The sequence below is a fragment of the Pristis pectinata genome, chromosome 12 (genome assembly GCF_009764475.1).
Source record: "Pristis pectinata isolate sPriPec2 chromosome 12, sPriPec2.1.pri, whole genome shotgun sequence".
In the NCBI taxonomy this organism is placed as follows: Eukaryota; Metazoa; Chordata; class Chondrichthyes; order Rhinopristiformes; family Pristidae; genus Pristis; species Pristis pectinata.
Genome location: NC_067416.1, coordinates 149843 through 162196, shown reverse-complemented (window position 1 = coordinate 162196; position 12354 = coordinate 149843). Strand labels below are relative to the sequence as shown.

Sequence of the window (12354 nt, the reverse complement as noted above, 5' to 3'; positions counted from 1 at the left end):
TCGCAGTGTCTGAAGCTGGGACTCCAGCTCATTAATTCTGTGAGCCGAAGTTCCTCCAGCTTCAAGCACTTACTGCAGATGTGGTCACCATGCACCACAGCAGGGTCCACTAGCTCCCACATCATGCAGCTGCAGCACATCACCTTGCCCTCCATCTGAACTACTTTTTCCTACCTAGCTGTAGTCTACTTAAAAGTTATGACAATAACAGTAAACCTTACCTTTACTTACCAGCTACTCACCAGTGTTGTTGCTGATGGCCTCCGCTTCTTGATGCCGATGCCTGCTGTGCCAAAGCCACTCACTCTGACTCTGTTCACTCCGACAATGGCCGCTCCAAAATGGCCGCTCCGTTTGACAATACCTCCTTTTTATTGGCCCTTCTAAATTCTGCTAAGAGAAGAAAAGCCCGTGAAAACACATGAAACACACGAGCTTTTTAAGTACTCTCACCGTACCTGAGAGGGACCCGTTGCTCCAACATCTCCCGGGCCGATTCTGTAAAAGAAAAAAAAGTGGACACTATCTTCCAAACCATGAACTGGGCAATCTGAACTATCCTCTGTACTTGGTTACACTTACAGTGGCCAACCGGCCCGTGAAATTTGAGCTGGATACAGGATCAACCATCACCTTGGTATGCAAATCATCTTTACACTGGATTCCAAAACTACAACCTCCAAGCTCAGTATTTCGCCGCTACACCGGGGACAGCGTCGATGTATGGGGCGTATTCACAGCAGAAGTGGTCCACCATGGAGACCTGTTCCACTTACCGGTGCACATTGTCAGGGGAGGCCAACAGCCTAATTTGCTGGACAGAAACTGGATTAAAAACATTCCATCGGTGCTACATCAATCGTACTGGGGGAAGCCCTGCATTGAACACTCTACTACAAAAGCATCAGCATGTATTCCAGGCCAAGACTTCTGGTTAATACCATAGTCCGGTGGCTAAATTCAAATTTAAGGACAACTTCCAGCCAAAGGTTTACAAGGCCCGCCTGGTGCCTTATGCTGTGAGCCCAAAGGTAGAAGAAGAATTTGACTGCCTACAGAAAACAGATATGATAGAGCCAGTGAGTACTCAAGAGTGGGTGGCTCCGATCGTACCCTTCCTCAAGTCCGATAGATCAGTGTGCAACTACAAACTGACTGCAGACCCTGCGACAAGACTGAATGCATATCCACTGGCACGGATCGAGGACTTGTATGCCTCCCTGTCGGGAGGCCAACAGTTCTCAATACTAGACCTGAAACACGCCTTATAATCAGGTCACCCTGGACAAAAGTTCAAGGGATGTTATGACAAGGCCTATTTTAGTACAAGGGGCTCCCATTCTGCACCTGGGATATTCCAATGCCTTACTGATAAGTTATAGCAGTTGTTGAGGAACACGACATATAAGTAGGTAACGCCTCTATCCACTTCGAATGGGCATCCACAATAACCAGAAACATGTGTCCCCAGAACGGTCATTCTTGGGACTGGTCACGCATCACAACCAGTTTTTAAATCAATCAGCTACGGTGTTAAAGCCTTTATACCAACTACTCCAGAAGGACTAATGCTGGGAATCGTCTAGAATTGAGCAACAGGCATTTGAACAAATAAAAACCACCCTCAGTTGTCCGTCCATGTTGGTGCATGATGATCCTGAAAAGCCTACAGTTATGAACTGTGACACCTCACCGTATGGGGTGGGGGCCGTCATCCTACATCGAATGCCTTGTGGAACAGAGATGCCTATTGCTTTTGCTTCAAGGACAGCGTCTCAGGTGGTGACGAATTATTCACAGCTCGACTGAGAAGCCCGAACTGTTATGTTTGACATCAAGTGCTTCCATTTATACATGTTTGGGTGGCCTCTTGAAATCCACACAGATCATAAGCCTTTGCTAGGCTTAATGTGGGAGACACGAGGTGTCTAACAAATGTCATCACCAAGAATGCAACGATGGGCATTGACCTTCATCCACTTACTCCTACACAATGAAGTATATTGCCGGAAATGAAAATGTTGCTGACGCCTGAAGCAGGTTACCAATTGTTGAGGGCAGAGCCTCCAGCACCACTCCATTTGAGATTGTTCACCTCTTACAAAGCCTAGATGAAACACCAATCAAAAGCCACCTCATTAGGCAGTGGACAGCCCATGAACAACTTCTGTTACAGGTAAAAGTGCACTACAGGTTGGTTGGCTTGCCAGTCCTTCACCCGAATTTCAACCATTTACAAATCGCCAACATGAACTGAGCCTACACAATGGCTGCATGTTATGGGGCAGTCGAGTAGTGGTTCCCCCCTCAAGGCCAAAAACGCATACTCCGCGATCTGCATGACGCTCACTCTGGAGTGGTCAGAATGAAGGCACTTGTGAGAAGCTATGTGTGGTGGCCAAAAATTGACACTGATATTGAGAATATGGTGTGCATCTGCCCTATTTGTCAGAAGATGCAAAAAGCATCATCAAAGGCTCCCCCACAAACCATGGGCCCAGCCCAACTCTCTGTGGAGGTGCATTCATATCTACTATTTTGGACCGTTCTGGGGACACATGTTTCTGGTTATTGTGGATGCCCATTCGAAGTGGATAGAGGCGTTACCTACTTATATGTCGTGTTCCTCAACAACTGCTATAACTAAACTATGGTTGGTCTTTGCTGCATTTGGTATTCCAGAAATGATCGTATCCAATAACGGCCTGGCTTTCATGAGTGCAGAATTTAAGGAGTTTGTAGAGAAGAATGGTATGAGGCACCTGACAACGGCTCGATATCATGCAGCTTCAAATGGCCTGGCTGAGCAAGCAGTGCGTACAATGAAATGAGGCCTTTCTAAACAAACACGGGGTGATTTGATGATGAAATTAAGCTGTTTCCTTTTGCATTACCGAATCACCCCAAATGAACTAATGGGCACCTCCCCCGCTGAATTAATGTTCAAATGCACATTACGCACCATAGAACATTACAGCACAGTACAGATCCTTCAGCCCACGATGTTGCACCGACATTTCATCCTGATCTAATATCTATCTAACCCTTCCCTCCCACATAGCCCTCCATTTCTCTCATTCATGTGTCTACCTAAGAGTCTCTTAAATGTCCTTAATGTATCTGCCCCCACAACCTCTGCCAGCAGTGTGATCCACTCACCCACCACTCTCTGTGTAAAAAATTTACCTCTGACATCCCCCTTATATCTTCCTCCAATCACCTTAAAATTATGCCCCCTCGTATTAGCCATTTTTGCCCTGGAAAAAAGTCTGTGATTGTCCACTCGATCTGTGCCTCTTAATATCTTGTACACCTCTATCAAGTCACCTCTGATCCTCCTCCTCTCCAAAGGGAAAAGCCCTAGCTCACTCAACTTATCCTCATAAGACATGCTGTCCAATCCAGGCAGCATCCTGGTAAATCTCCTCTGCACCCTCTCTATAAAGCTTCCACATCCTTCCTATAATGAGGCCACCAGAACCGAACACAATACTCCAAGTGTGGTCTAACCAGAGTCCTATAGAGCTGCAACATTACCTCGTGGCTCTTGAACTCAATACCCCGACTAATGAAGGCCAACACAACATATGCCTCCTTAACAATCCTATCGACCTGCACAGCATCCTTGAGGGATCCACGGACGTGGCCCCCAAGATCCCTCTGTTCTTCCACACTGCTAAGAGTCACGCCATTAACCTTGTATTCTGCCTTCAAATTCAATCTCCTGAAGTGTATCACTTCACACTTTTCTGGGTTGAACTCCATCTGCCACTTTTCAGCCCAGGTCTGCATTCTATCATTATCCTATTGTAATATACAGCAACCTTCTACACTATCCACAACACCACCAACCTTAGTATCAGCAGCAAACTTACCAACCCACCCTTCCACATCCTCATCCAAGTAAAACTCACAAAGAGCAGGGGTCCCAGAACAGATCCCTGCGGAACACCACTGGTCATCGACCTCCAGGCAGAATACGCTCCATCTACCACTACCCTCTGTCTTCTATGAGTGAGCCAAGTTGGATCTCTGCCGTTGGCCGTCCAGGAACGAATTTGTAGCAAGCTATGAAACAAAACTATGATACCCACACAAGGCCAAGAACATTTGGTTCCAATGATAAGGTCTACACGTGCGAAGAAAACTGGCAACCGGCCATTGACCGACACTGTAATAGTCAAGTTGCAGAACTTGAACTGCCAGATGGACAAATTGTCAGGGGGCATTTGGATCACGTACGCCAGCGAATCGATGGAGGACCCAACGAAGCCACAGAAGCATCCCTTGCCAATGAAGCAACCATTCAAGTGAATGAACCAACGGACACTTCATCGAGAGGGGAGGATCTTCACAGCCCACCAACCTTGGCATAGGCTAAACAGGAAGACACCGAGAGAGAAGCTGCCCCCCGCAGCGATCCACGAGGGTGCATTGGCCGGTCGACCGATTTCAGGCAGAATAGCTGATATCGGGCGACCCTATGTTCACCTGACGTATTTTCTTCCCATGCAGTTCCCTCCTAACGAGGGGAGGGATGAACCATATGGAGAATGTGGCAAATGCGCATGCAGGTTTGTCGATCGTCCAGCAGATCGATGGTACAAATGTGGCAGTACACATGGGCACACCTATATGCTTGCATGCACTGGCCAGCCTATCGCTCGGCAGAGTGACCATGCCCTCTGATGCGCTCAACTTCGCTTTTGGCGCGGGACTTTGGGGACTGGCATGCTTTTAGGTCTCCACAGACCTTCTCGTGGATCTACAATTGTAAGTTGCTCAGTTTCTGTATTTTGATTAACATGAATCAGTAAAGACATTTATTCTCCTGCGCCATTGTCGTTCTTGCTTTGTGCATACGTAACACATACACCTCCAATTACCTGTTTCATACTATGCCCTATATTTCCATTCCTGTACACAACTCCCTCTGATGCTTTTGCCCTTTGATGTTAGCTTCATCCAAACCAATTCCATTCCTTGAGATTTTCTAAGTGATAATGTCATTTGATGTGCAGCCTCTGTCAATATTTACTTCTTCTATCAAACCACATCACCTCTGCACTCTAGCTCAGGATCTATTTCAGAAAAAAACACTGTTTACTAAGAGAATGGTGATAATACAGAAGTCGCTGCTTCAGGGAGAGATTTCGACAAATAGTGCAGATGAAATTAAGAGTAGGCTGTGGAGGCTATGTTAGGGAGAAGAGAGTGGAGCACAGTGATGCATGGTGGTTGGCCTACATGGCCAGTTTCTTACTGTAGGTTTCAGATAATGTAAAGAGTTGAAAACAAACAAGATTCTGGAGGAACTCAGCAGGCAAGGTAGCATCCGTGGAGTAAAGCAGGCAGTCAGCGTTTTAGGTCAGGACCCTTCTGCAGGACTGAAGATAGGAAAAGGGGAAGTCCAATATATTGGGGGGGAGAAACAGGGCAGTGATAGATGGACAAAAGGGGGGAGGTGGGGTGGGCACAAAGTTGTGATAGGTAGATGCAGGTAAGAGATAGTGATAGGCAGATGCGAGGGGGGTGGGGGGGAGAGCAGATCCACCGGGGATGGGTCAAGGGTATGCAGGCAGGTGCCCCCTGGGGGGAGGTGGAAATAAAATAGGCAAGAAGAGAAAATGGAAGAAAATAAAAGAGGCATGGTAGGGTGTGGGGTTTTGGTTTACTTGAAGTGGGAAAACTTGATGTTCATGCTGTTAGGCTGTAAGGTCCCAAGACGGAAAATGAGGTGCTGTTCCTCCAGTTTGCGTTTAGACTTCCCTGGGTGGAGGAGGCCTAGGACTGACATATCAGTGATGGAGTAGGAGGGGGAGCTGAAGTGTCTGGCAATGGGGAGATGCAGATCGCGGTTACGGACGGAGTGCAGTTGCTTTATGAAATGGGCACCTAGTCTGCATTTGGTCTCGCCAATGTAGAGGAGGCCACACTTGGAGCACTGAATGCAGTAGATGATATTAAGGGAGGTGCAGGTAGATCTCTGTCTCAGCTGAAAGGACTGTTTGGGTCCCTAGATGGAGATGATGGAGGTGGTGTGGGGGCAGGTGTTACACCTATGACGAGGCAGTGGAAAGTCCTTGGGTGGGAGCAGGATGGGTGGGGAGGGAGGAGTGAACTAGTAGCAGAGAGAGCTGTCCCTGCGAAAGGCAGAAAGGGATGGGGAGGGGAAGATATGCTTGGAGGTGGGGTCCCTTTGGAGATGGCAGAAGTGACAGAGAATGATGTGTTGGATATGTAGGCTGGCGGGATGAGGTGACTTGACATTCAAATCGCTTCTTGTTAGAATTGTTTCTCCAACACAGAATTTATTTTTTTTAAGTAATATAAAAATAAAATAAATTCTTCTTCTCTGTTCTAATGAAGGGCCTTTAACCTGAAATAGTAACTGTTTCTCTTTCCACAGATTCTGCTTGACCTGCTGAGTTTTTCCAGCATTTTCTGTTATTATTTCAGATTTCTCTGCAGATTTTTTGATTTTCATTTTATTTTTCACAGGTTCCCCAAATCTAAGGCAGAAGCCACCACCACGCAGAGAAGTCAGCATGGTATGTATGGATTTTGATTTCCTGTCATATGATCATTTCTTCAAAAGAACATCTCAAATCCATAATCTCCCTAAACAACTTAGATTTATATGTCTCTGAAATCCAACCCACCCAAGTAAGATATTAGAGCATAAAGCTTGGTCAAAAAGCTGTTTTTTTCACATGCCTCTTATAAGAGGAAAGTGAGGCAGACAGACAATGAGGCTGAGGGAGAGAAATCTAGCCAGAACCCTGGAGCTGAAGGTACAGCATCGATAGCGGAGTGATTAAATTCATCATAGATCAAGAAATCAAAATAAGAGGATTACTAAAAGTTGACAGTTTTTAAGAGTGTTTAAGGAGGTTTTATTCATAGGGAAGGCTAAGACTATGGACCATGAAAAGAAAAACTAAGATATTAAAACTGAACCATTGCTTATATATGAAACCCAGTGTGGGTCAATGAACTCAGATTTGATGGGTGAATGGGACCTCATGCAAGTTGGGAAATGAGAGAATAATTTTGGATGACTTCCAGTTCACAGAAGTCATGGTTGATGTAGCAGGGGAAGAATTAGATTATAATACAGAGATGGAAATAGACTGTTGATGAGAAGGTAGAGAAAATTGGGATTAGGGTCAGTGAGTGGTTGATGGTAGATGCAGATTCAGTGGCCAAGGGGCCTATTTCCATGCTGTGTCTCTCTGTGACTCCACGACTATGATGTCACAACCATGTGCTCTGAAGCTCAGTTATGAATCGTCTGGCTCTGCAGGGAAGAGAGATGGAATCGAGTTTCTGACAGAGACTGAAGATACCAACACTTTTGAATATTTAATTGGAAGAAATATTTGCTTATCCACTGCTGGATGTTGGACAAGTTGTCAGATGATGGTTAGATAACCTGAGTAATGTTTCTGGGACTATTTGCTAATTGACAGGTAGCTGAGAAAAACGAGGGGAGTCAAGGATAAAACCTTGGAGAATACAGTCAAGTTCAAGTTTATTGTCATGGCCATGCATATCCAGAGTATAAATGCTACGAAAATTAGTATTTTGCAACAGCAGCACAGTACATGACAAACATAAATTAACATAAGATTAAAATTAGCATAAATTATACATAAGATATGTTGTTCCATTATTCAAGAAGGGAACATAGACCATTACAGCACAGTACAGGCCCTTCAGCCCACGATGTTGTGCCGACATTTTATCCTGCTCTAAGATCTATCTAACCCTTCCCTCCCACATAGCCCTCCATTTTCCTATCATTCATGTGGCTATCTACGAGTCTCTTAGATGTCCCTAATGTATCTGCTTCCACAACCTCTGCCGGCAGTGCGTTCCATGCATTCACCACTCTCTGTGTAAAAACATTTACTTCTTGACATCCCCCCTGTACCTTCCTCCAATCATCTTAAAATTATGCCCCTTCGTGTTAGCCATTTTGCCCTGGGAAAAAGTGTCCACTTGATCTATGCCTCTTATCATCTTGTACACCTCTATCAAGTCACCTCTCATCCTCCGAGCTCACTCAACCTATCCTCATAAGACATGCTCTCCAATCCAGGCAGCATCCTGGTAAATCTCCTCTACACCCTCTCTAAAGCTTGCACATCCTTCCTATAATGAGGCCACCAGAACTGAACACAATACTCCAAGTGCGGTCTAACCAGAGTTTTACAGAGCTGCAACATTACCTCGCAGCTCTTGAACTCAATACCCCAACTAATGAAGGCCAACACACATATGCCTTCTTAACAACCCTATCAACCTTCGCGGCAACTTTAAGGGATCTATGCACCTGGACCCCAAGATCCATCTGTTCCTCCACACTGCCAAGAGTCCTGCAATTAACCTTGTATTCTGCCTTCAAATTCTATCTTCCAAAGTGCATCATTTCATACTTTACGGGGTTGAACTCCATAATCTTCCAAGATAATCCTGGAAACTATAGACTGGTGAGTGTCACATGGTAGGCAAGCTATTGGAGAGGATACTTAGGGATAGGATTTATGAGCATTTAGTAAACCATGGCCTAATTAGAGACAGTAAGCATGGCTTTGTGCAGGGCAGGTCGTGTCTTACTAACTGGATTGAATTTTTCAAGGAAGTAACGGAGGTGATTGACAAAGGGAGAGCTGTGAATGTTCTCTACATGGATTTCAGTTTGACAAGGTCCGTCATGGGAGGCGCATCCGGAAGATTAGGATGCATGGGATCCACGGTGACTTGGCCGTTTGGATTGAGAATTGGCTTGCCCATAGAAGACAGAGGATGGTCATCGATGGGACTTATTCTGGCTGGAAGTCCATGACTGGTGGGATTCCACAGGGATTCGTATTGGGACCTCTGCTGCGATATCTATAAATGACCTGGATGAAAATGTAGATTGGTGGGTTAGTAAGTTCGCAGATGATACAAAGATTAGTGGTGTTGTGGAAAGTGTAGATGATTGCCAAAGAAGATTGCCTATATTGGAAGGCATGTGCTGTCAGGAGAGGCCGGACAAACTTGGGCTCTTTTCTCTGGAGCGACAGAGGCTGAGGGGGTAATCTGTTGGAAGTGTATAAAATTATGAGAGGCATAGATAGGGTGGACAAGCAATATCTTTTTTTCCCATTATTGAGCGATCCAATACCAGAGGGCATGCATTTAAGGTGGGAGGGGTAGGTTCAGAATAGACATGAGGGGTACGTTTTTTTACTGAAAGAGTGGAGGATGCCTGGAATGTGTTGCCTGATAGGGTGGTGGAGGCAAATTCATTGGGGTTTTTAAGACGGGCTTGGATGGGCACATAAATGAGAGGAAAATGGAGGGATACAGTATGGGCATTCTGTAGGTAGGAGGGATTTGCTATGTCGGCACAACATTGTGGGCCGAAGAGCCTGTTCTGTGCTGTACTGTTCTATGATACAGTGGGATAGAGATCAGCTCATATATGGATGAAGAAATGGCAGAGGGAATTTAATCTGGCCAAGTGTGAGGTGTTGCACTTTGGGAGATCAGTTGTAACAAGACAGTGTACTGTTAATGGCAAGACCCTTAACAGTGATGATGTACAGATGGACTTGGGGTCCACAGTCCATAGGTCTCTGAAAGTGACTGCACTGGTCGATAGGGTGCGAAAGGTATATGGCATGCTTGCATTTATTACTCGAGGCATTGAGTTCAAAGAGTCGGGACGTTATGTTGCAGCTTTATAAACCCCTAGTTAGCACATAGAACATAGAACAGTACAGCATAATACAGGCCCTTTGGCCCACAATGTTGTGCTGACCTTTAAAACTCACCTAAGATGATCTAACCCCTTCCTCCCACATATCCTTTTAAATTCCTCCATATGCTTATCTAGTAATCTCTTGAATTTGACCAATGTACGTGCCTCCACCACCGCCCCCGGTGGCGCATTCCATGCCCCTACCATTCTCTGGGTGAAAAACCTTCCTCTGATATCTCCCTTGAACTTCCCACCCATTACTTTAAATAGATCACCCATTACTTCAGGTCACATCTGAGGTATTGCATTCAATTCTGGTCTCCCCATTAAAGGAAGGATGTGGAGGCTTTGGAGAGGGTGAGGATAAACACATTGACAATCAGTAACTAGTAGGGTGCACTGAGGTTAATTCTGGAGCCTCAACTATTTATAATCTTTATTAATGACTTGCATTGCTGGTACTGAAGTAGCAACATTTCATTAAAAAATATTTGGTTAGCAGATTGTGAAAAGGACACAAAGAGCCCAAAAAGGGACAAAGAAGGGAATATCTCCAATAGGATGAGGCTAGGATTACCATGAGGATAAGTTGAAGGTGAAGTCATCCGTTTGATGAGTTAATGGGGCAGTTAGAGCAAAAGAACATGAACAAAAATGCAGCATAAGCTTGAGGAACAGCATCTTATCTTCCATCTGAACAAATTGCAGCCTTCCAAACTCAAAATCGAATGCTAACTTTTCTCTTGATTCCCTATTTTGTCTGTAACAGAACCGGCCAGTTCTGCTGTTTGTCATCCATCTGTGTTACTAGCTGAATCTTTCTCCTTTGGCACAGCCTGACCTCTGGGAATGTCCTGCATCTCAGAGGTTCCACAACTTTTACATTCCTTTGTCTGTATTCTCACTTTCTAACTGCCTTCATTTGGTAGCTTTTGTTAATTTTCTTTCTCTCTCTAAGTTGCCTCATGTTACAAGATATTCCCTTTATCCTATCCATACCTCTCCACCCTCTCTGCATCTTAAAATTAACTCATTTTCTTTCTTTCTCAGTTCTTATGAAGGGTCTGCAACTGAAAGATTGACTCTGTTTCCCTTATCACAGATACTGTTGCCCCACCAAATATTCCCGATATTATCTGTTCTTATTCAAGAAGCTCAACATCAACCAAGGGAATTGATGAGCACCCACCCACTGAATGAAATATTCAATTGCGCTCCGCCCCCCCTGACACACACACCACCACCAAATGGTCCACAGAATTTAATTTGCCTAGGCAAATTCCACAGCACCCCACCAGACCTGTGACTTGTACCCAGAAACACAAGGGCTGTACCTCCAAGCTTCTTCAAAGCCCCGCACTATCCTTGCTGGAAAATGTGGCAATTACTTTATTGTCACTGAATCTAAATTTTGAATCCCCTCACCAACAGCTCTGTGGGAGTAAGTTCAAGGGGGTGGCTCACCACAACCTCGGGACTTATAGAGATGGACAATAAGTATCAGCCCTCCTATGCTGCCCATGGTCAATGGATAAATTAATTAAAAAAGGCCTTACAAAAATAAAAGCAAATTTTGTATAATATCCCTCTTCAAAAGGTTCAGAAAACACTCCTGCAAAAAAAAAATGCCTTTCCATATCTCAACCTTGTCCTGTGAACTGATGGAAAATTGAGAATGGTGGGCACCTCATTTGGAACAGTTCAGATCCTATTGCTCTTCCACTCAAAGTCATTCTATGTATTCATCTCATGGGAGACAATTATAGTTCACAGCAAACATCAGATCTCAAAACCCCAATGAATTCGCTCAATGATTATAGTGCAGGAGACCATTCAACTCATTCTGTCTGTCCGAGGTGCAGAAGAGGTTTACCAGGATGCTGCCTGGATTAGAGGGCTTATGTTATAAGGACAGTTTGGACAAACTTGGGTTGTTTTCTCTGAAGCAGCAGAGGCTGTGCGGGCAGACCTGATAGAAGTCTATAAGATTATGAAAGGCAGACATAGAGTAGACAGTCAGTATCTTTTTCCCAGGGTCAATGTATGATATTAAAGGGCATGCATTTAAGGTGAGGGAGGTCAGGTCAAAGGAGATGTGTGGGGTAAGTTTGTTACACAGAGAGTGGTCCAGGGGTGGTCATGGAGGGAAATAAAATAGAGGCATTTAAGAGGCTATTAGGTAGGCAGGTGAATGTGTGGAGAATGGAGGTATATGGACATTGCTTAGGCAGAAGGGATTAGTTTAGTTAGGCGTTTAATAACTAGTTTAATTAGTACGGCACAACATTGTGGGCCAAAGGGCCTGTTCCTGTGTTGTACTGTCCTATATCTTACACAACAAAAATAAACATTACCACCTTAGTGCAAATCGAGGGAAATATAGTCCGAGGTAGTGTTAGGGTTTTTCAGGTCAGCTCAAGAACCTGATGGCAATGGAAAAGAAGCTTTTGTTGAACCTTGAGGTGTGGGTCTTCAGGCTCCTGTACCTCCTGCCAGCATCAAGAACAGGGCATAGCCCAGATGGTGGGGTTCCCTGATGACGGGTGCCTCCTTCCTGAGGCATTGTCTCTAGTAAATGTCCTTGATGATGGGGAGAGCTG

At 44.9% G+C, this 12354-nt stretch overlaps 1 protein-coding gene across 4 annotated transcripts in view; it reads left to right on the top strand.

Moving 5' to 3' along the window:
- The window catches only part of sh3pxd2aa (SH3 and PX domains 2Aa), a 434682-nt gene that overhangs the window by 397716 nt on the left and 24612 nt on the right, over positions 1-12354 (top strand). For all 4 annotated transcript variants that reach the window (XM_052027259.1, XM_052027258.1, XM_052027260.1 and 1 more), the window contains one exon: positions 6502-6551. In XM_052027259.1, coding sequence (XP_051883219.1) covers positions 6502-6551 — 50 coding nt within the window. The remainder of the gene's footprint in view (positions 1-6501; positions 6552-12354) is intronic.